Source organism: Homarus americanus, unplaced genomic scaffold, assembly GCF_018991925.1.
Source record: "Homarus americanus isolate GMGI-L3 unplaced genomic scaffold, GMGI_Hamer_2.0 scaffold37032, whole genome shotgun sequence".
Taxonomy (NCBI): Eukaryota; Metazoa; Arthropoda; class Malacostraca; order Decapoda; family Nephropidae; genus Homarus; species Homarus americanus.
The window spans coordinates 209152-233953 of NW_024731852.1; the positions used below are offsets into that span (position 1 = coordinate 209152).

At 43.7% G+C, this 24802-nt stretch overlaps 1 protein-coding gene across 2 annotated transcripts in view; it reads right to left on the reverse strand.

Annotated features, from left to right (window-relative positions):
• Nucleotides 1–4353: 4353 nt before the first annotated feature.
• LOC121867898 (putative fatty acyl-CoA reductase CG5065) overlaps nt 4354–24802 on the reverse strand; it is an 83375-nt gene continuing 62926 nt past the window's right edge. Inside the window, exons 2-8 of one of the 2 annotated variants that reach the window (XM_042368023.1) lie at nt 18075–18131; nt 11726–11890; nt 11112–11195; nt 9185–9440; nt 8577–8775; nt 7792–8031; nt 4354–7467 (exon numbers count right to left, since the gene is read on the reverse strand). In XM_042368023.1, the coding sequence (XP_042223957.1) occupies nt 7035–7467; nt 7792–8031; nt 8577–8775; nt 9185–9440; nt 11112–11195; nt 11726–11890; nt 18075–18131 (1434 nt within the window). In that variant the 3' untranslated portion in view covers nt 4354–7034. The remainder of the gene's footprint in view (nt 7468–7791; nt 8032–8576; nt 8776–9184; nt 9441–11111; nt 11196–11725; nt 11891–18074; nt 18132–24802) is intronic. The other variant, XM_042368024.1, reaches the window with a different exon arrangement.

Consider the following 24802-nt stretch of genomic DNA (forward strand, 5'->3'; position numbering starts at 1 on the left):
GAAGATGGTATGTGGTGTAGATGGCTGCTCTGGAGTACAGTCGAGGCTTCTGTCCTCTATATTAGGTATGCGTATTGTTGTCGTAAGCAAATAATTACATTTTACTTATCAGTTAAGTATAAAAGAAAGTATTATCAATTATCAGCTTACTAGTCGTTCGGCCGCTTTGTCTGTTCTTTGTTATCTTATGACCTTTACTGTCCAGTGTCAGTACAGGGTCACAGCTCAAGGTTGAAGAAGCCACAAGCCCAGAAAACAGTGAGAGCAAACTTTTTCGGAGTGAGAGTTGTGAACTCTTGGAACAAACCGAGCAATCTGCCAGAGAGTGTTGTGACGGCACTGAGTGTTATGCTGCCAGAATGGGGTCACTAATTCTAAGGGGAAATACTTAACTATAATCTTAATTTCTAAGGGTCGCTGCCACCAGACTCCCTCTGGACAGTATGTAGCTCGTTAGGTAGCGTGCAGAGTGGACTAGGCATTGGGTTAGGTTTTTCATTGACCAGATCGATAAGGGGAAAGAAGGTTGAAACCATAGCATGTCTTAACTAATTTATTCTTTATAAACTATATGGTAATAAAAAAATACAATTGTGCTGGCCTTCCTCAGAAGAACAACGATGAGTTTGGTTACCCTTCTTACAATATCACTCAACACGTCGGACTGCTCCACCTGTATGGAATATAGCACCTTAGGTCATCATACATAGTAACACCATCTCACCTCCCTGTAGCACCAGCTCACCACACCTGTTATACTCCACACCTGCAAGTATGGGACTCCTTGTGATTTCTAGGTACACACATCAGGCACCTCGTCGCACACCGTCCTCGGTGGGTAGAGACGAGGGCTACACCCAGAGACATACCAGTGCTGTTTCTGCGCCTGGCATTATAGGTCGCTCCAAGTGACGACCGCGGAGTTTCTCAAGCATTTCCTTATTTATTCCTACTCATTTGGGGTGGTCTGCTGGGGATCCACAGGTTCACAGTGGGATAGTATAGCTGGTAGTCACCTCACATGGTGGGACGCTCACAGGGAGAATGGCCGATGCCCAGCAAGGTGCTCCGACCGCGTGCGACCTGAGGTGACGGTAGAACGGAGGGTACTGAGAAATATTGCCTGATGGGCGGTTATCACACACCCTAACACATTACTATTTCACTTATACACCAGGCAAAGCTTTAAACTGTAATAACTGCTACATAAGCCTCTTTTTTACAGGGCGGGATGTAGCCCGATAGGACACTGACCTGAGGTGACGGTAGAACGGAGGGTACTGAGGGCAGTGCCCCGCCTCTCTTCATTGTGCAGGCCTACAGTTTCCACTCTTTCATTTTTACTTTTATTTCTTACGGTTCTCACCTGAACACTTTCCGGTATATTGTCACTCATGCCTTATAAACACATATTTTAATCCTAAATTACACACTAAGGCAAGGTTCTGGTTTGCTAGTTCGTGGGTAAATTCATTGGGTTATAATATCAACACGGCACACTCGAGGCGGGTCCCCAGGACGCTCCCTTAAAACAAAAAAGTGTTCATGGCATGGGTATATCCACTTCACTTAAAACTGTAATTAGGGATCCTCCTCTCACACATTGCACTATTTGAACACAGACATAAGATTCTCTGATCACTGTACATGTTGTGGGTATACGTCACGTGAGGATACGAGGTGTATTAAGTTCACACCGATACATACAAGATATTTCCTTTCAAGTATAGTTTCTGGGTCACTTCCAACACCTCACATAGTTCTGACACATTTATCCCTTTTCCAGATCATTGTTCTCATGTATTTTCATATGATATCTGTGGAAGGTATGTTCGCTACACGCTCACAGACGTAAATAGTATGACCTTCAAACCATGATCCACACTTATTCCTACAGTACACTAGTCCAGCTCAACTGGACTTTCCCAATCATCTTATGGATACCCTGAGTTCTCCTTAATGCTATGAATACATACAATTAACATAATATAACCGTACCTGGGTACAATACAACACATGATTCAGTAACATTGAGTAGGTGAGTTACCCTTTATCAATGTTTCCCGTTCTCTGAGAATCTACAAGCGCAGTGGATTTGAATGTTATGTAGCGTAATATGAATTAAGGTTTTTTTTTTAGGAATGACATTGATGTGCGCAGTACAGTGTGACTGTGTAAGCTCTTTCAAGGCCAGAATTGACCAGGTTCGGATGCATTCAGAAGCTAGTACATGACCAGTAATTGCCAACTGTGACCGACCGCCCGAGCAGCTAACTAGCCGATCAGTGGCGAAGAGGATAAAAGTGAAAGTAATAGTTGGAAACCGAAATAACCGAAGGTGATTACTAACCTGATGAGACTAATCATATAAGCACTTAACATTCGTAGCAACAAGGGGCTGGAGACTAAAAAATATTAAATTTGTCATAACTTGAGCTACGACGTTTTTTGTTTTAATCGCCGTAACTCAATACTTAAAATTTGCCCATGCGCACGGCCATATTCAATGAGGTTTGGTCGTACAAAGTGGCCCTCATTTGGACATTTTCAATAACTGACAGTCTCTATTATATCTTGGGGCGAGAACTTTAGTTCATTGTCATCATATGCACCCAGGTCCTTTTCACATTCGGTCTCTGTTATTTTTTTTTCAGCTCGTTGGGACATGTGACACTCATCCTTACTATTGGCATGACCTAGGTGCATCCTCTTACACTTCATGACATCAAATCTTAACAACCATTTCTTTGACCACTCTTGAAGCTGGCCGAGATTTTCCTGTAGTTTTTCACAGTCCGTTTGGTTCTTAATTTCCCTGGATAGCTTGGCACCGTCCGTAAATATTAGTATGCAGACGTGTATTATTTCTGACATACCACTTATGAAAAAAACGACAACTGCACACTGCCTTGTGCCCCGCTAGCGATTCATTAATCTCAGTCTTTCATGGGTATGCTGTCATAATCCTTGGTAAAATCCAGATATTGCTGCCCTGTTAGAGCATTTCAGTCTAAGCATCCAGCACCTTGAGTACCACCCAAGCCTCAGTCACACCTCCCATGTCTAAATCCCACGACCCAAGTTTCAGTCACACTACCCATGGCCTGTGTAAGGGCTGTAACGAGCAGGATGGCTGTCTGCCGCTCGTTTGCGGCTCCACTAGGGGGTAGACGGAGGTGAGAAGGTCGCTGCTGCCTCATCACACACCAAACACTATCCAGCCTGCACCGCAGCTGCACTTCCCTGCTGCTCGATTCCAACTCTGGTTGTGTACGTATCTAAGGTTCCTGGGGCTTGTGGGCTGATTCCCCAGTCCTTCACTATTTGGCTGTCAACTCTGGTCACCTACTCCAGCTATTGCCGCGGCTGCCACTTGATCGCCACTTCCTCCACGCCCTATCCACCGTTTGTGCCCTGGCGTCTCTCCTGTGTGGCAAGACATCGCCCACCAATGCCGGCACCAAGTGAGGAAGCTGCCCTGGGCCTTCCCCCCCGAGTGGTTCACAGCGTTACCAAAACATTCCATCGCGCAGGTTAGAAGAAAGCTTTATTTACAGCCGTAGGAAGCACCTGTAATTTGTTGTATGGATTGTTTTGTTTCAAGTAATTGTTTGACTCCAGTGCTGTTTATTTAATATTTGTGTGAGTGGTGTCAGTTAAATTATTGTGATTATTTTCGTAGTAAAGAGAGAGATCAATCTCTAAAGGTTGTTTGTTACCCTTTGGAAACCCCTGGTTCTTGACTCTCCTTTTTATAAGATCCTGATTAGCGTAAGCGTAATACATCGAAAAGAGTGAGCGAAAACTATAGCCTACTCCACCGGCACAACATTATGTGGTGTGTTCTAGGTTACTGGCATATCAGCGAAATGAAAGTTAGGAGCGAAGAGGGTGGAGTGCATTTCATAGGATTATTCATTAAATTTTACTTTCAAATGCCATTTCCAGAAGACAGTAATTTAGGAGGTCCACAAACTCGTTCTTAAAAAATACAAAAAACAATAATGTACATTCGACATCGTGTGTAAATTTCCGCTTTTCTTAAAATCCACCCCGAAACTAATATTTTGCCAGATTCCCGAGTCTGCTGCCGAGACGGCTTACACCAATCCCGTGGAATCTTTGCACCCTAAGGATTTGTAAGCTAAACCCCAGTTCTCTAGGATCACCCCAACCTGCCAGAACCTGGGAATGACTGGTCTTAATTGTAAGAGAGCTAAATGTACAGTACTAATGTTGACGATAAAAAGGGCCATCACTTACTCTATATGCATTATAGGTCTCTGCGGTTTCCAGAACATTTATGCTGGAAGTGCTGTCACACACAACAGTACAATGTATATCAAAAGAAAATATTTTTTATAAGTTTATTCACTGAAAATACTATAAATAGAAAAAAGTATTGTACATGTGTTGCATTCACAATGATTATATATGCATCCACAATTACTACTGTATAAGTAAAAATGGATACTGTATGTTAATTTACAAAAGTGCCAAAATTATAAAATAACTTCTGGAGGAGACAGTAAAATTATAATTAAAAATGTCCAAAAATCAGAGTGCAAAGAAATACTGCTAAAAAATAAAACAGTTTTGTTGTAGGAGAACAATTGGTAAAAAGAATCACAACTGGTGTTCAGTATCCTGCCATATTTGTCTTTACCCCCCCAAAAGACAAAAGAATAACTATTCAGTTGAAAGGACACTATCAGCAACAATGACTTTAGAATACTGATATTTTTTTAGAAAACTGATAAATTGATATAAAACACAATGAACATGTAATTATTCCTCTCCGAAAATTCTGCACAGTACATCAAGAGGACAGACAGTAGGAGTAAAAGGCATTTATTTTCTTAATTAGATGAAACCAATCTTACAATATACCTGCTGCTGATAAGTTTCTTAGTGATAAACAATCTTAATAAAGAGGGACAAGCCTAAATTCAACTTCTTTTGTATTACTGGAATATTCAAACTAGAGTTATTCCAAATAAATGAAGAAAACTAGAAACATTAGTGTGCTTCAGGGTGAGAGAACAGCTTTAACAAATACGAACTAATTTTCCTACAGTATAGTACTTGGGATGTTTGTCAAACACTATTGTTACTCAACATGTTCAAGAAAATTTGGAGTCGATTTGCCCAGGAAAACACACACAACGTCCTACTGTAACCTAGAATGAACATTTCATCAGAACTATAAAGTACGTAGCAGCAAGACAGTGACCATCGTACTGCAGGTGACGACAACCTTAATGCTGCAGGAGGCTGTGTACTGTACTCACACCTATCTGTTTACATCTGTACTTACACTTATATGTAATACTATTTACATTATGAGCTTAAAAATAGTGACAAAGGTTAATGGCATTAAAGTTCAGTATATAAAATCAGAATTACTGTTACCTACTGCCAATACAGAAGACAGAATGGTAATCATACTAAAAATTATCTCAAAAGGTTCTTGGCTCCTAAATCAGTTGCATAATTAACTAATGACTGATTTTAACAAAATACATAAATTCATACTAAAATACTGAATAACTGAAGTGACTCCGTCATGTGACAGACATTTGGTGTGAACAGAAACATTACCCAGGGGTAAAAGTGATGGGTCACCAGACACCATGGTGCAGTGACCTACTTGTCCAACTCCGTCAACAAGAGGAATAAGTGCTACCAAAATCAGAGTACAGTAACTTCAAATAATAAAAACTATATATATATTCTAAGATTGAAGAATTATTGCTTAAATAAATACAAAGCAAAATCTTAATCTTAGTGAGGAAAACAAAGAAATGCTAGATTTAACATGATGCAAAAGTCAATTTTGGCTCCCAATAATGTGATATAATCCCCAGAAACCCTGACGTTGATGTGGACGTCCTCCCTGACAGCCTTGACCCACCACAAACAATCATTGTATAGTTCCAGAAAAATCAAACAACCTAAATGTATTAATTTGGTAAACATCGAAAGACTTGTATTAAAATGTACTTCAGGTTTATTGATTTATCTTTCATTTAATAAGCTTTTAAGTCCGAGATAATAAATCAACATTGTCATGACATAGTAAACACAATCTTAACCTAACAATATTACACAAACGTTTTCTTTACTGTCAAATAGTTATTGCCATACTACATTTATTGTTATTGATTACGGTTATTATTATGAAATTATTAATAGTATTATGAACACTTGTAACAGCCTAACACGATTAAAAAAAAAAAAAAAAAAATTAGAAATATTATAAAATACTGATGTGATTTACATTTTGGGGAGCAGAAAACTTTCTATTACAAATACTATATACAAAACGAGGTATTACTTGTATCACTAATACCTAATATACCATTATTCTGGTAATTTGAGCATTTGTTTACAAGATGTTGCACAAGTGTGGCACCCAGGTAGCCACTCCATACTCTACATTGGTTACATTAATCATATTCCTGCCTAAGTTATTAGCAACTAATTTTCCTAATGCTTGTTTACATAATGTAACCTTGACATATAATGGACAGATCACTCTTCCAAATATAAATGGTATTTTCCTTGAAAAGGTTTATTTAGGAAGACAAGCATTAGGTACAAAATGTTCAGTTGCTAAGGAGGACCCACTAGCAAGCAAAATGCCCAGTTAGTTGGGGCGCAAAGGCGAGGCCTCCCTCAGTGCCTCGGTCAGAGCTCACGAGGTAGATGCTTATGTCAGTGTGGTGTCTGAGCGAGCTACCGCTTGGATGACGTCACCTCGGCCACAACTCCATTCCTAGGATTCTGGTGTGACTACTTCATTCATTAGGCCAAGCCTCTAGGAATGTTCCCAAAGTACAGGAAGGGATGCAATTCATCCATCGAGTCTGATATGGGACCATCCCTAGGCTAATGTACACCTTTATCTCATCACTTTGGCCAGTCTTTAAAACAAATACCTAGGGAACAGATGTGACTATATCATCCACTGGCCAGACCTCTGGAAATGTCCTAGATAACTGACTAACTGGTTGTGGCTTACATTTAATCATCTATGAAACATCACCATCTACTTCTTCTGCTGCAGCCAAAATTGGGGAAAGTGAAAGAAGTTTTGAGGCACCACTGAAGAAGAGAGAATAGCAACTGATGGCAGAATCTGAGGACAAGACGCACCAGACCCCATACATCATTGCTAGTTGTACAAGGCGATGGAGTACATGCATCCAGTGCATAAATCTCCTGGCTTGTGGCACGTCTTTTAGGTCTTCCTTCATGATGTACTGCTTGCAGCCTTTCTGATATGTCTCGATATAATCATCCCAGTCCAGGTCTTCCACATCAAAATGATAGACTTCCTTGTCAGTAGGAGAGAGGGTGTTCCACAGGCACTTTGTCTGTGTGTTGTGGAAGATCCAATCTCGCAGCATGAAGTACTCCAGGGCACTGATGGCCTTCACCATCTTGTTGCACAGTTTCACGGCGCTGAAATATCAAATTTAAATAAGATTTTACTACACAAACATAAACCCATTTAAGGGCTCCTGACTTTCCTGAATTAATATACAATAGGTGTTGAGCGAGATATTTCTGGAAGACCTACACAAATACATCTCGTCTAAAAATATTGATGGAAACAATTCACTTGACTCTAATGAACTTCTATGACGACTACAAAACATTCTAGTGTATGTAAAAGTTTTTCTCTGAACTTCTGTTACATTTCACACCTAAGTTAGGAATACATGAATGAAGAGAATAATTTGATGGTTTTGACATCTTCGCAACAAAACAAAATCGTAAACTTACAAGGGCTTTTTACCAAGGATCCTCATTATCGTGTCAGCAATGTGTGCCGGGATGATGTTAACGAGGTACACGTGGATCTGATGCATGATCTTGGTAGTCTTGGCTGACCCATCAGGGTACCACAGTGGTGAGTTGAAGGGGTAAGAGCGCACCGACTTCTGCAGGTGGACAGCCAATGCATCGCTGGTCAGTGGCTTCTGTGATCCCGTTGAGCAACAGAAGATGGGCACCGAATTTGGCCTGACAACAAATCATTAGTTTAGTTAAGGCATGTCATAATGAAGAGTTTTATCTATGTTCAAATTAGGTTGTTATGGTACAGCTTCAAGTAATTATTAGAGCGACTACATCAATTAAGCACTATTATTTCATTCTTCTATCCTTATTACGAAGTGCAAATCAAGTTGGATATGAACGTGATAAATAGACAACTGTGTAAACCAATTTTGCAAATACTGTAATTTTATCGTATTTTATAAAATTTCATCACTTCTTTCATTTTTGTTTAATTATTTTTCTTCAACAATTCCTTTTAAGATTCCTGCACATTCTTTTCAACACAATGTCCACCTGCACTATTTTTTTTTTAAACATCAACTGATTATTTAAACTTCAGAATAAGTACCCAGAATATTTCACCCAATTATAAACGATCCTAATGTTAACATAACCCCCTCCCCCCAGACAGTGTGAGGGTGTTTAATCATCAGGTGAAATAATCTAGGGGAAGGGGGAAGCTAATCTTCAGGTGATCATACTTCTCAAACAAAACATCAAAAACTGACTTGTATTTCCCAGCAGCTCTGTTCCAGGCAGAGACGATCATCAGGTTAACCGGCATATCAACAGGGATGAAGTCCAGTGTTATTCCAGGTTTGATGTAGAGAGAGCGTAGGACTCCCTTACCCATGCCTACAAGTAACCCGGTAAACGCGAAGAGGTTATCCACCCACCCTGGCACGGGCTCACGCCATGATCCACACACTGTACAATACACATCAAGTTAGTTAAACACACATAAGGTAAACACAACATTACAAACATTATAACTTGTGGTATTATAAAGCACAGGTAATTGTTATTAAAACTTATAAAAATCAGAAATAATAGGAATGACAGTGTTTATGATGGAAATACCAGGAATGACAGTGTATAGGATATAAAGTCTTCAAAACTCGTGAAGATTAAGAGTATGAGGTACGTAATAGGCTATTGCGTACTGCCACTAAACATTCAAAAGAACCTGGCAGTCAAACATTTAGAAGATATATTTTCATGAATAGTAACGTGTATAATGTGTACATGCTATATTATCCTTTAACTTCTAGTAAGTCTTTTCTTTTGTTTTTCCTCTTCAAATTTATTTCTGAACTACACATGGCCACGAACTTACCAATGGAGGGCCTGATGATAGATATGGGTAGTCTTCCGCCATCATTGACCAGGAGGTGTTCGGCTAAAGCTTTGGTGTAGGTGTAGGTGTTGGGACGTGGGGCAACTAAATGGGGGGTCAGGGCTTCTAAGAGCTTATCGTCGAGCCACTCTGTCAGCTGTATCAGACGGCCGGGGTCCATGGGTGCTGGGTAGAGCTCCTCGTATACCTCGGGCAAATGACAGTTGCTGTATGCCGTCGAGACGTGAACCAGTGACTAAAAAAGAAGGAATAATTAATGAACACTTCACCAGACACAGAAAATGGGATCAAGTTAAGTAAACATCAGTGACTAAAGAAAGCGTGACAGTTTACATGCACCAGTAAGATCAACGTTAATGAATGCGGGATAAAGCGAACTTGAACAAGAAACAAAGCCGTAGGGTATGATTATATTACAGCCAGACATTTCTTTACTTTTACTTTTTTACCTTTATCTTCGCCACTGATCGGCTCGTTAGCCGCTTGGGCGATCGGTCACGTCTCTGTCACGCACTGTTGGCAAATACTGGGCATGCACCGGCTCCTGAATGTACCTGAACCTGCTCCAGTGTTGGTCAAGTCTTGTCTTGAAAGAGCTCACACTCGGTGCCGTCACAACACACTCTGGTAGATTGTTCCAAGAGTTTACAACCTTCACTCCTAAAAAGTTTGCCCTCACAGTTTTCTGGACTTGTGGCTTCTTCAATCTTGAGCTGTGACCCCTTGTGGGGCGAGCGTCCGCCAGCTCCAAGTAAGCACACTCGACCGAGTAGTGCCCTCTGAGATGCTTATACACCTCAACTACGTCCCCCCTTGCCCGTCTGTAATATAAGCTAGGCAAGTTCAGGCGCTCCAATCTCTCAGGGTAGCTGAGGTGCCGAAGTGCAGGCACCAGTCTGGTGGCCCTCCTTTGAACATTTTCAACCAACTGACATTCCCTAGCATATCTCGGGGACCAGACGGGGTGACAGTACTCCAGATGAGGAAGCACTTCACTCTTGAAGATCATTACGAGGGACGGACCGTCTAGACATCTGAACGACCTTCTTATAAGACTCAATAATTTATTTACCTGGTTTACCTTCTTTTTGCAATGGCCAGAGAACTTCAGCTCATTGTCAACATACACACCTAGGTCCTTTTCACATTCAGTCTCAACTAGTGCAGTTTCTTCATCCCGTTGGGACATATGAGACGCCTCCTTACCGTTGGTACGCCCCAGGTGCATCCTCTTACACTTCGTGACATCGAATCTCAGCAGCCAATCCTTCAACCATTCCTGGAGCCCACAGAGGTCCTTCTGCAGCTCTTCACAGCCCGCTTGGTTCTTAATTTCCCGAAATAACTTAGCGTCATCGGCAAACATTTGTTTGGAGGAGTGTACAACGTCAGGCATGTCATTTATGAAACAAACAAACAACAGCGGACCCAATACACTGCCCTGTGGTACCCCACTTGTGACAGGTACGGATGACGATTTCGTGCCATTAATCACCACACGCTGCTTGCGGTCATGTAGAAAGTCTTCTTTCCATGTTAGGACATTTCCCCGAATTCCGCACCCTTCCAATTTGATTTTCAGCCTTTCATGGGGGGCACACTGTCGAAAGCCTTGGCAAAATCTAGGTAAATATTGTCGATATTACCACCTCGTTCCAGAATATGGGTCCAAATATCCAATACCTTGAGCTATTGTGTTAAGCAGGAGCGCCCCGGCATAAAACCGTGTTGGCAACCCTTTACAAGATTGTTTCGTATTAGATGTTCCATTGCGGCATCTCTGATAATACTCTCGACGCATTAATACCACTACTACCTCGCTAGAGTCAATGAGCTAAACATCAATAATAAAAATATAAAGAATATTCTTATAGAACAGTAGTAAAGTTGATTTTGTTGACCGTACCTCCAAATTCCTCATCTTGTGTGCGAGGCTGACCACACGCTTGGTGCCCAGCATGTTCATGTTCACTGCTACACGCATCGGTTCCTGTAACACAATTTTGAAACATATTAGATATTATGAGCAATAATCTTTCAATAGGTCAACAAAGAACTGATATAAGAGATGTAGCTTTAGTTACCCTCTCAAAAAAAAAATTAACAATAAAGAAAAAATGGAACAGCCCTTTCCTCACTCACTGGGACACTCGATAGCATGGCCAGACTAACATAAAAACGCAAAATGCTTTAGGAGCCTGTCTTAGCAATGCTGATAAACAATAACGTGATTTAAACCATCTCTTGATATTACTGTGCAATTATAATCAGTGAGATGAATCCTCTTACACTAATTAATTGAGAACGACATTTTTGTAGTGTAACAGTGATAATGACATTTTAAGGTAATTCACGAAGACCATCTTTCGAAGCCAAGGTACATTAACTATTTGAAAATGACATTCTCGGATAATTAATTAAAAATGACATCTCTCAAGAGTAATTTAATAAGAATAACAATTATCTCATGAGCAACTACATAAACATTTCACCAGAGAGCAAACAAGTCCAGCAACTCACAGTAAAGTTGATGGTGGCGGCAGCGTGGAAAACAATGTGGACCTCGTTGGCTAGGCGGGCTTCATCCTCATCACTCAAGCCCAGACCCTCCATGGTGATGTCTCCCTTCACAGCAAACACCTTCTGGATCACCTCAGGCTGTGACTCCTTGATCTTGTCGAACAACTGCAACGATCACAATCCAAAGTGTTAAGACATCACTAATAGTATAACCAATGATACATAAATATATTGAATATTTGTTTATATAGGATGACGTGTTTCCTGCACTTGCCACTATCCTTCACGTTATTTGCCGGGATTTTCCTCTGAATTGTGGGTATAATTAGAAACAAAGCAACAAGGAAAAGTATCTCTCTAATACACTGATGAACAAGCATACTGTACAACCTGTATATATTAATTTACCTTGATATATTAACATGAACAAATCCTAAAAAAATGTTCACCATCAACTGGGTAATATGAACACTTAACTTACAAAGGACAAACAATAAATAAGAGAAGCAAAAACAAACCATAAAGCAAAGAGAAAATATATACAGTATTTAGAAAGATGAAATATAGACATTAACATATCTACAGTACATTAATAGCTTTTATTCTTTGACAGGAATATTTATATATGTAATTACAATACAAAGACAATTTACAGGTGTTTGGTATATAATGTGAGCCTATCTACACACCTGCTGAAACCTGTCAAGACACACACACACACCTGTTGAAACCTGTCAACAATCACACACCTGCAATCATTTATGAAACACCTGTCAATTAACACACCTGTTTCTCACGCTTCTGCTACTAGAAAACAAAACACCACGATACCTTAAATGAAAACAAACCACCATCACTACTACCACCATTACTACTACTACTATTTTTTTTAAACGTGGCCTCCAGCCTCCCCCAATAGCCACACCCTCGCCGCCATTTTATTACCTTAATATTAAATACCCTAATACATAAGTAGCTATCCTAGCTGTGTTGAATTAGTTGAGCCGCAGATCTATGCGACATTCAGTGACTGTAGCCTCATAGTCAATATCTGCAGCTGTTGTCGGGTTTGGGGTTGAAGCTCTCGTTCCCCTGAGGCAGAGCAAAGCCGACCGAAGGAGAGAGAGGGACAGTCGACATCTCATCCAGGCTGTAACATAACTTCTGGGCTGCTGCTTCTGTTCGGAGATAACCTCCGCGAGTCTGGCGTAGAAACATCTTGCACTTGGTCCCATCCCACCAGAGGTTGTGAACACTAGGAGTGAAGCTGCCTTGATCAACGTTCTGAATTCTCTCCCCGTATGCCCCTATCTTGTCGTTCTCGTCCCTTCTGTGTGCAGCATCGAGAGCTAAGTTATGGTGACATGCGGCCATGGGATCAAAAATCCTGATGTCGAAGAAGGCTTGCTGTCCCCGTGTCCAGAATCCTCGAGCACTGACGTCAACACGGGCTTCATTGGATGTGTTTGAAGTTCTGTGTTGAAAGATCTCACCGTCCAATGGAAGGAGGGTCGGTTCTACCATGACATCACGGCAGATTTCCTTCAACATATTTGCCGAGATCCCTTACTTCGTCATGCCTCGTGCATATGAAGCCCCCTTTCTTGCACACCATGGCGTGATCGACGTCATAGGAAGAGCCACACACGCATTGGGAGGGCAAACCTTCTACTGGCCTACCGTACCTTAGAGCATTGGCATCTGTAAATTCTTGTTTATTGAGACAAACCATTTGCCCTTATCGATAATGGTAGTTAACCAGTTCGAGGCGCCCACCTCCTGTGCTATAGCTACTTTTTTTTTCACATTCTCTGGTACTTGCAGCAACGGTTGCTGCAACTTATCACTTTAGCCGTGCTGTCGATCTGTCGTAATGGACCTTCGAATCTTGTTTACTTCACTGGTATCCACCTCCCCTGTAGCGTTCTGAGCTATTATGTAGTCCGTGAGGGCTGCCGTGAGCTTAACTGAGTTTTGATGTTCGGTGGCAGCAATCTCCTCTGGATTGGTCAGTCCCATTCTTCCCAGTCTCGGTGGTAGGGCAAGGAGTGATCTTTCTGCCGGGGTTAAGTGAGGGTGTTTCACTAATTTGGGAATGAAATTGACGCTGATAGCTTCTTCCAGAGGGTGGAGGAGGGGTCCGATATCAGGGATAGTGCGCATCAGGTAGTTCCAGCGATGCTTGACTCCATGGGTGAATGCCGCAAAAGCCGCATGTGGCTCTGTGTTAGCAATCTCAGACACAGCCTGGATTTCCCTAACCCACTCATTCACCTTTCCCGTTACGTACTCGGTCTTGAAGTCCGTCGTGCCAATTACGCCTAGGTGTCTTTGGCCATCCTTTGTTATTTTGACCTCATTTCCACCGAACACCTCCATTGCCCGTTCATAATGTTCTGGCTTCACAATGAGGAATGACTTGCTGGCGTTTGGGTGGAATCCTATTTGTGGGCCTCATGATGTTACCAGGTCCCACCACGTTTTTGATGTCCGCCAATTTTCCTGCTCCTGTGAGGTCATCAGCGTACGCCACTTGCTCGACCTCAGTTGGTTCAAATTTTATCGTGTGTTGGAGCACGGATAGGCCTATTGCATACATTGCCATTGCAACAGGGTCCCCCTGCGTTGTTCCCCTGACTGTATGATGGTATCCCCTCTTAGAGCCTTGTTGTTTACTATATAGAGGTCTCATAGATTCCTATAGGAGTTTTCAACATACATTGCAAAGCTTGGACACTTGATCTTGATGATGTGCAGTGCGGCCCTGCGGTTAAGTATGTTGAATGCGTTTGAAGCGTCCAGCAGAACGGCCTCACAATCGCGCTGCTCAAATATCGTTCTCATGGCGTGAATGGCAGCTTCCCCTCCAGCTTGTTGGCCAGCACAAACTTGCAGGTTCACTGCTGCTGCCCTAACATCATCATTTACCACCTCCATTATGCATTTTCCGATGATCCGCCTCAGCACTTCCCCCACTCCTATTGGCCTACACTACCATCACCACTCCTACTACTATTACTACTACTATCACCATCACATAGTTGTTCATGGTAAATTTCACCACAACCCCCCTCCTTCCTCCACCACAACCCTCTCCCTTCCTCTACCCTCTCCTTCTACCACGACCTCTCCTTCCACCACGACCTCTCATTCTTCTACTACGACCTCTCCTTCCACCACGACTCTCTCCACCACGACCTCTCCTTCCACCACCACGACCTCCTTCCACCACCACGACTCTACCACGACCCTTCCACCACCACCTCTCCTTCCACCACCACCACCCTCTCTTCCTCTACCACGACCTCTCCTTCCACCACCACGACCTCTCCTTCCACCACACCACCCTCCTTTCTTCCACCACCACCACCCCTCTCCCCACCACGACCTCTCCTTCCACCACCACGACCTCTCCTTCCACCACCACGACCCTCCTTCACGACCTTCCACCACCACCAACCTCTCCTTCCACCACCACGACCTCTCCTTCCACCACCACCACCTCTCCCTTCCTCTAACCACGACCTCTCCTTCCACCACCACGCCCTCTCCTTCCACCACCCACCACCACCACCACCACGACCTCTCCTTCCACCACCCCTTTCTCCTTCCACCACACGACCTTCTCCTTCCTCACCACGACCTCCTTCCACCACCACGCCCTCTCCCACCACCGACCCACCGGACCACGACCTCTCCTTTCCACCACGACCTCTTCTTCCACCACCACCACCCATTCACCACGACCTCTCCTTCCACCACCACGCTCCACCACCACCACCGACCTCTCCACCACCACGACCTCTCCTTCCACCACCACGACCTCTCCTTCCACCACCACGACCTCTCCTTCCACCACCACGACCTCTCCCACCACCACGACCTCTCCTTCCACCACAAACAACCCCGTCCTACACCACCACCACCACTATGACAAGCACCACCACCACTACCACCACCAGGACAAGCACCACCACCACTACCAGGACAAGCACCACCACTAAGGACAAGCACCACTACTAAGGACAAGCACCACCACCACTACCACCACCAAGGACAAGCACCACCACCACTACCAAGGACAAGCACCACCACTAAGGACAAGCACCACTACTAAGGACAAGCACCACCACCACTACCACCACCTAGTACGGAGAACAGGCGAGGTTGTTTGACCCTTGAAAACCAAGCTAAGAAAAAAAAAGCTTATTTTAAGTGTTTATCTTAAGGTAGATATCAAAGCTTATTTAAGATTGTGTCAAGTATGAGAGGATAAAAAAGCTGACTTAAGGCTGTGTTTAGTATGTGGGGGATATAAAAGCTTATTTAAGGCTGTGTTTAATAAATGGGGGTAATAAAAGCTTATTTAAGGCTGTGTTTGGTATGTGGGGGACATAAAAGCTCAAGGCTGTGTTTAGTATGAGAGGATATAAAAGCTTAAAACAGTTTTTAATATGTGGGGATAAAAAGCTTAAGACTTAATTTAGTGTGGGAGATGAAAAAAAAGCTTATTTTAGCACCGTTTAGTAGAAGGTAGATATAACCGCTTATTTCAATCCACATTGTTAACTGTCTTGTACCTGGTGGAAAATAAACATTGTTTAATTGAAATTTTATAACAGGTTGAGAAAATACTTAAATTTCATCTATTTTGTACCAGAATGAAAAACAAGCTTATATAACCCCGTATTTTGTGTCAGATGGAACAAAAGCTCATTTTAAGTATTCTGTAGCAATGAAAAAAAAGCTTATACGAACAATGTTTTTTGTTCCAAGTGAAAAAAGCTTAAATGTAACTCAAAAGCGGGAAAAAAGCTTAGTTTACCTATTTTGTTAAGAAAAAAAAGACTATTTAACACCATTTTCTACTGTCTTTTATACAGGTAAATATAAGCAAATAAAACTCTTTTATTTCAACGGTGTCCCTGAAAATAAAAAATAAAAAAAACATCCCATTGTGTTTTGTACAAGTGAAAACATACACAATGCCTACATAAACAACACACACAGACACACACTATCTACATAAACACACATACATACAATATCTACATAAACATTACCATCTACAAATCATAGTACTGTACTTAACAAAAACAACAAAACCACTGAGTAAATTATTAACAATATGTATAATGTCTAAAACACAAATTAGAGAAAAACAAAAAACAATTCTTACAGCACAGGTGAAAAAACACACACACAACTTTAATTACAAAAAAAAACACGACAGGAAATGGAGAAAGAACGTTTACACTACAAACACGCACCAAGGAACGAGTCTACCACAGAATGTAAAAACAACAAGAAATGGTATACTTTTAAGATTTAAGGAGCTCTAGTTTATATCATCTCAAGATTAACCCCCCCCCCTCTAATGTTACGTGGTAAGGGTAGGGTAGGTTAGTTGGTAGGGTTAGTTTAGGGTAGGGTTAGTTTAGGGTAGGGTTAGGGGTAGGGTAGGGTTAGTTTAGGTAGGGTAAGGTTAGGGTAGGGTAGGGTTGGGGTAGGGTAGGGGTTAGGTTAGGGTAGGGTTAGGTTGGTAGGTTAGGTTAGGGGGTTAGGGTAGGGTTAGTTAGGGTGGGTTAGGGTGGGGTTAGGTAGGGGTAGGGGTTAGGTAGGGTTAGGTAGGGTAGGGTATAGGGAGGATAGGGTTAGGTTGAGAGTAGGTGGGGTGGGGTGGGGTGGGGTAGGGTAGGGTTAGGTTTGAATAAAGTTAGATTAAGTTAAGGCTAAGTAAGAATAATATACGTTAGGACAAGTTAAGGGTGGTTAATCCAGGTGTGTCTAATCTTCAGGTGACCCAAGAAAATAATAACCATTTCTTTTTCTTACATAAACAGAAAGAGGAGATCAGACATTGAGTGACGGGAAAAACATGAAGAAAATATAGAGCTAGTAACAGAGATAACACGAGAACCACACGTCACAAGAAAATGAGTTACAGGGAAAAAAAAGTGAATCAAGAGACACAGACATGATAGATATAGGTTTACTTCCGCATTTGTTTTTAGCCAGACACATATCGAGACTAGTCAGGTATCTACAAGACCTCTTAAGTGCTGTACACCCAGACCAGTAGCGAAGCATTGATCTAGACGAACTACAATTAGGCACTGAACTAGAAAAAAGCCAGGCATTGATTCTAAAGAAGCTTCGGCATATAGCGTATAGAGGGCGAATAATAAAAAAAAGATAAAGGAGACGCAGAAGAAGTAGGGAGACGGAAGGAGGAGGAGCACAGAAGGAGGAAGGGACGAGGAGGGAAGAACATCAAGCGCCCTTCCCCTCCTCCTCCCCTACCCCGCCCACACCTTCCCCCTCCCTTCTGCTGCCGCGATATACTCACCATGGTCTCATTGGTACGGCCCCCGGACAGCGAGGCGATGGAAGCCTTTAGCGGCCCCTACAACGACGACAACAACAACATGGTTAGCTCTGCATGCATCACGAACTACTCATGGGGAAAGGTAGAAGGGAGGGGTAGACAATTATGGGGCGGGAAGGGTGGAGGCAGGCTATTATGAGGGTGGGAAGGCTGGAGGCAGGCAATTATTAGAGCAGGAAGGCTGGAGGCAGGCTATTGTGATGTGGGAAGGCTGGAAGCAGGCAATTACTGGAGCAGGTGATCATGGGGATAGGTTAAGAAAGGATTAGGAAGGTTACTGTAGACATACATGGGGGAAGGGGGGGGAGGGTAGGAAACGGTGATAAGCAGTCATGGGTGGTAATCACGATGGAGGAGGAGGTTAACCAATCATGAGGGTTGGTGGTAAAATGTTAACCAATCATGAGGGTTGGTGGTAACAGGTTAACCAATCATGAGGATAGGTATTCATGAAGTAATGAGTGAGGGCAGGTAACCAGAGGGAGGGAGGGAGGGAGGGGGGGAAGGAGAGGGTAGGTGTTATGGGCAATAGGTGTAGGAGGTTTGGGCAAGAATTATAGGATAAGTGGTTTGGGCAAGAGGAAAAACAAACACGGGGTATATGTAGGGGCAACAAATTGGGGGAAGGGGGGCAAATTAGAAGCCATAGGGGCAATAGGCACACAAGCGGTTGCAGGACGTATACAAGGAAGGAAGGAAAGAAAAGCAATTATAGGGATGAAAGTGGGGAAGAGGGTGAATGAAATATGGATAAACATGCTGGATTATACGCCACATTAAATCTCAATTATCATAACATATAATTATCTGGGGAGTCATTATACTACAAAATATAATGAAGCAAAATGAAATACTGAATAATATCAAGATTTAAGGGGGAAACTTTAGGAAAAACAAAAATAATTTCATAAAAGGATTACGAGAATAAAATAGTTTTTAGGCCGTAAGATAAATTTACACAGAAAACGGTTATGAGTAAGGTTTAAGGAATAGCCGAATAAAAACAAATTAATCATCTTCAAGAGGAAGTTGTTGAAAAAACGGATGGAAGTTTAAGGGGGAACTGAGAAAGAAAATGAGAATTAATAAGACTTTGAGGAAACTGAAGGAAAAAACGAATAATAATGATAATCTTATGGTACTTACATTATCATGCATTTAATACCACAATCTGAATACACCAGGTTGTATAATTTTCAATTTACCAGTGGAAAATATACCAGAGTATCGATATACCAGGTGAGATATACTGTTATGGACTGTACTATATACCTCGCTGCTGCACGACTTGGCATTATTATAACCACTCACATTAACTCACAAATAAAAGTTCTCAGTTCTTCATAAATTAAAACAAAAAAGTTCCCAAAGAAATTCATAATAACACGTCAAAAATCTTAAAACTTCCTTCGTAAAAAAAAAGACGTTCTCATCGGTTCTCGTATGCAGGAAAATTTCACTTTTATCTAAATATAACCAGAGCATTAGGAGGGAGAGGCGTCAAGGGGGGACTTGGTGGGGACTGTAGGGATTTGGGAGGGGGGAAGTGGAGGGGAGGTGGGGGGATGGGAGGGAGGTGGGTGGACTGGGGAGGGTGGGGATTGGGGGAGGTGGAGGCGGGGAGGTGGGGGAGACGAGAGGCGGGGGAGAGGAGGTGAGGAGAGAAGTGGGGAATATCCAACATTAAACGAGAGAGAGAGAGAGAGAGAGAGGGAGAAACTCTTGTCTTGACATAAGCAGTTGTCGGGGCCATACCATGGGCAGCCCAGCGGTCACTCCAACCACACCTTCCACCCCCCCACCATCTACAGCCACACCTTACCTCCCCACATCGCTACAGCCACACCTGTTCCCTCCACCACCACCACACCCCACTCTCCACCACCACCACACCTACTCCTTCACCACCACCACACCCACACCTCCACCACCACCACACCTGACCTCCTCCAATTGCTCACCACACCTACCCCTCCACCACCACCTCACACCTACCCTCCACCACCACCACACTCCACCTCCACCACCACCACACCTTACCCCTCCACCACCACGTACAGCCACACCCTACCCCATCCTCCACCACCACCCATAGCCACACCACACCCCCACCCCTCCACCACACCTTACAATACTGGATAATTACAGACAACAACGCAAAAGAAGAAGTTGGTTTAAATCAAGTAAAAAAAAAAGTAAATATCAAGAGGACCCCCCTCCCCCACCACCCCCTCAGCAGTTAATACCTAGACAACTTTTTTTCCCAAAGGACTAGAATGATCTGGCAGCTTCACTATAACCTACCCATATGTATGCATGTGCGTGTGTGTGTGTGTGTGTGTGTGTGTGTGTGGGGATGTATGTATAAATAAGACTTACACTTCCAGAACTTCCAAGTGAGATAAAAATGCCTCCCCCCCAAAAAAAGTTACATTCAAAAGTTAACGAGCAGAAAAGTTAAATAACAAAAAAAAAATTAAACAAAGGACTGACGACTTATTAAATAATTAAGAAATAAACAAAAACTAAACAAAATGACGCGACGATCTGGTTGACCTGAGACTCATTTACACTCTACCATCACCACCAAGTCTTCACCACCACCACCAAGTCTTCACCACCACCACTAAGTCTTCACCACCACCACCAAGTCTTCACCACCACCACTAAGTCTTCACCACCACCACCACTAAGTCTTCACCACCACCACCACTAAGTCTTCACCACCACCACCACTAAGTCTTCACCACCACCACCTAATTCTTCACCACCACCACTAAGTCTTCACCACCACCACTAAGTCTTCACCACCATCACCACTAAGTCTTCACCACCATCACCACTAAGTCTTCACCACCATCACCACTAAGTCTCACCACCACTCACCACTAAGTCTTCACCACCACCACCACTAAGTCTCACCACCACCACTAAGTCTTCACCACCACCACTAACCCACCACCACCACTAAGTCTTCACCACCACCACTAAGTCTTCACACCACCACCACTAAGTCTTCACCACCACCACTAAGTCTTCACCACCACCACTAAGTCTTCACCACCACCACTAAGTCTCTACCACCACCACCACTAAGTCTCACCACCACCACCACTAAGTCTTCACCACCACCACCACTAAGTCTTCACCATCACCACTAAGTCTTCACCACCACCACTAAGCTCTTCACCACCACCACTAAGTCTTCACCATCACCACTAAGTCTTCCACCATCACCACTAAGTCTCACCACCACCCACCACTAAGTCTTCACCACCACCACCACTAAGCTCCACCACCACCACCACTAAGTCTTCACCATCACCACTAAGTCTTCACCCACCACCACTCAAGTCTTCACCCACCACCACTAAGTCTTCACCACCACCACTAAGTCTTCACCACCACCACCACTAAGTCTTCACCACCACCACTAAGTCTTCACACCCACCACCACTAAGTCTTCACCACCACACCACTAAGTCTTCACCACCACCACTAAGTCTTCACCACCACCACTAAGTCTTCACCCACCACCACTACCATCACCACACCCCACCACCACTAAGTCTTCACCACCACCACTAAGTCTCACCACCACCACCAATCTCACCACCACCACAGCTCACCACACCACAGCCTCACCATCACCACCAAGTCTCACCACCACCACCAAGTCCTCACCACCACCACTGCTCACCACCACCACCAAGTCTTCACCACCACCACTAAGTCTTCACCACCACCACCAAGTCTTCACCACCACCACCACTAAGTCTTCACCACACCACCACTAAGTCTTCACCATCCACCACTAAGTCTTCACCATCACCACCACGTCTTCACCACCACCACCACTAAGTCTTCACCACCACCACCACTCAAGCTCACCACACACCACTAAGTCTCACCACCACCACCCTCAAGTCACCACCACCACCACCAAGTCTCACCACCACCACCTCAAGTCTTCACCACCACCACTAAGTCTCACCACCACCACTAAGTCTTCACCACCACCACTAAGTCTTCACCACCACCACTAAGCTTCACCACCACCACCAAGTCTTCACCACACCACTGTTCACCCACCACCACTAGTCTTCACCACCACTAAGTCTTCACCACCCCACTAAGTCTTCACCACCACCACTAAGTCTCACCACCACCACTAAGTCTTCACCACCACCACTAAGCCTCACCACCACCACTAAGTCTTCACCACCACCACTAAGTCTTCACCACCACAAGTCTTCACCACCACCACCACTAAGTCTTCACCACCACCACCACTAAGTCTTCACCACCACCACCAAGTCTTCACCACCACTAAGTCTCACCACCACCACTAAGCCTCACCACCACATTTCACCACCACACCACTAAGTCTCACCACCATCACCACCAAGTCTCACCACCATCACCACTAAGTCTTCACCACCCACCACTAAGCCTCACCACCACCACTAAGCCTCACCACCACCACCAGTCTCTCACCATCACCACCAAGTCTTCACCATCACCACTAAGTCTCACCATCACCACTAAGTCTTCACCACCACCACTAAGTCTTCACCACCACCACTAAGTCTTCACCACCACCACTAAGCCTCACCACCACCACTAAGTCTCACCACCACCACTAAGTCTTCACCACCACCACTAAGTCTTCACCACCACCACTAAGTCTTCACCACCACCACTAAGTCTTCACCACCACCACTGAGTCTTCACCACCACCACTGAGTCTCACCACCACCACTAAGTCTCACCACCACCACTAAGTTCACCACCACCACTGAGTCTTCACCACCACCACTGAGTCTCACCACCACCACTGAGTCTCACACCACCACTGAGTCTCACCACCACCACTAAGCTTCACCACCACCACTAAGTTCACCACCACCACTAAGTCTTCACCACCACACCACCACTAAGTCTTCACTCACCACCACCACTAAGTCTTCACCACCACCACTGAGTCTTCACCACCACCACTGAGTCTTCACCACCACCACTAAGTCTTCACCACCACCACTAAGTCTTCACCACCACCACTAAGTCTTCACCACCACCACCACCACCACCACCACTACCCACGACTGACCACTCGATGAGACGCACCCAGCCCAGCCTAACCTAACCTAACAACTAGGGATATGAAGAAGTGAAGTATACATTAATAGTCACGCGGTTTCCTTGCAGTATATTATATCCACACCGCCCCTCACTCTCAGGTGTATGGGGGAACCACTTTCTCTTTCAACCTGTCATTATATATTTACGAGGATTCAAAACCTGACCATTTAAATGTTACGAGGTGAACCATGGTTTTTTTATTCGTTTTGTTCTATGGGTACGATAATCAGACTGCATTTCCACCATACCTGTAGAGGGGAAGGTTAACCGCATCGTTAAACTGTAGTGATGACTATGTAGCGTCAGTTATATGGGAGGTCAAGGGTAGTTTATGTAAGGTGAAGAGAGAGGCTCTAGACTGTGCCACATACATCACTACCAGTTACCAATTAGGTCCTTATCTGTCTGTACATGTTCACCATCTATAACCCCCCCTCACACACCATTAAAATGTACACATTAACTTCACAGGAAACTTATCATAGTACCCCCAGTTGTCTCGAATTCTTGATTGTTTTGTAAGACATTTCAACCCTCCCCAGGAAGTGCGTTAGGGTGTTTTAATCATCAGGTGCAGTAAGCTGATGTGGTGTTTAAGCTTCACGTGGCGTAAAAGCTGTACCGAGGAGGGATTTCAAACGCAGTATCCGGGAGTTGGGTTCATTCTCACTCGCCAAGACTCATACACAGCTGTCAACTCAACGCAACATTGATTTGGAAAGTTGCTAAGAAACCGTGACAGCTGATCTCTTACTTCACCATGCGTATTGAAGGTGAATATTAAAGCAAAAAAATCGTCATCATTTCGTAACGACTGAGTTTGTTTATACTCACGCCACCTTGTGCTTCATGATTGGTAATTAAATCGAGACACTGAAATCAAGAGGAGGTTCTCATTGGTCAACGAAACAGCCAATGGTAGTGTGTTGTAACTTTTATCACCTGACTGAAAAAAAAACCCCGGATTGAACCTATAATTAAACGATGAGCTCACCAAGTCTAACCAGTTTAAAGCAGAGAAGCTGAGAAATTTACAAACAAATCGTACATTATTACCATCTATGAAAAGGGCTGTTTGGGGGGCCCTCCTTGGGACTATTTTAAGGTTATTTGGGGGTCTACATTTAGGGGTAGATACAGAGACAGGCAGGTAGATACAGAGACAGGCAGGTAGATACAGAGGCAGGGCAGGTAGATACAGAGGCAGGTGCAGGTAGATACAGAGACAGGCAGGTAGATACAGAGACAGACAGGTAGACAGAGACAGACAGGTAGATACAGAGACAGACAGGTAGATACAGAGACAGAGACAGGCAGGTAGATACAGAGACAGGCAGGTAGATACAGAGACAGGCAGGTAGATGGCAGAGACAGGTAGATACAGAGACAGGCAGGCGTGGTAGCAGGTAGATACAGAGACAGGTACAGACAGGCAGGAGACAGGGCAGGTAGATACAGAGACAGGCAGACAAGCAGAGACAGGCAGGTAGATACAGAGACAGCGTAGGTAGATACAGAGACAGACAGGTAGATAAGCAGACAGGCAG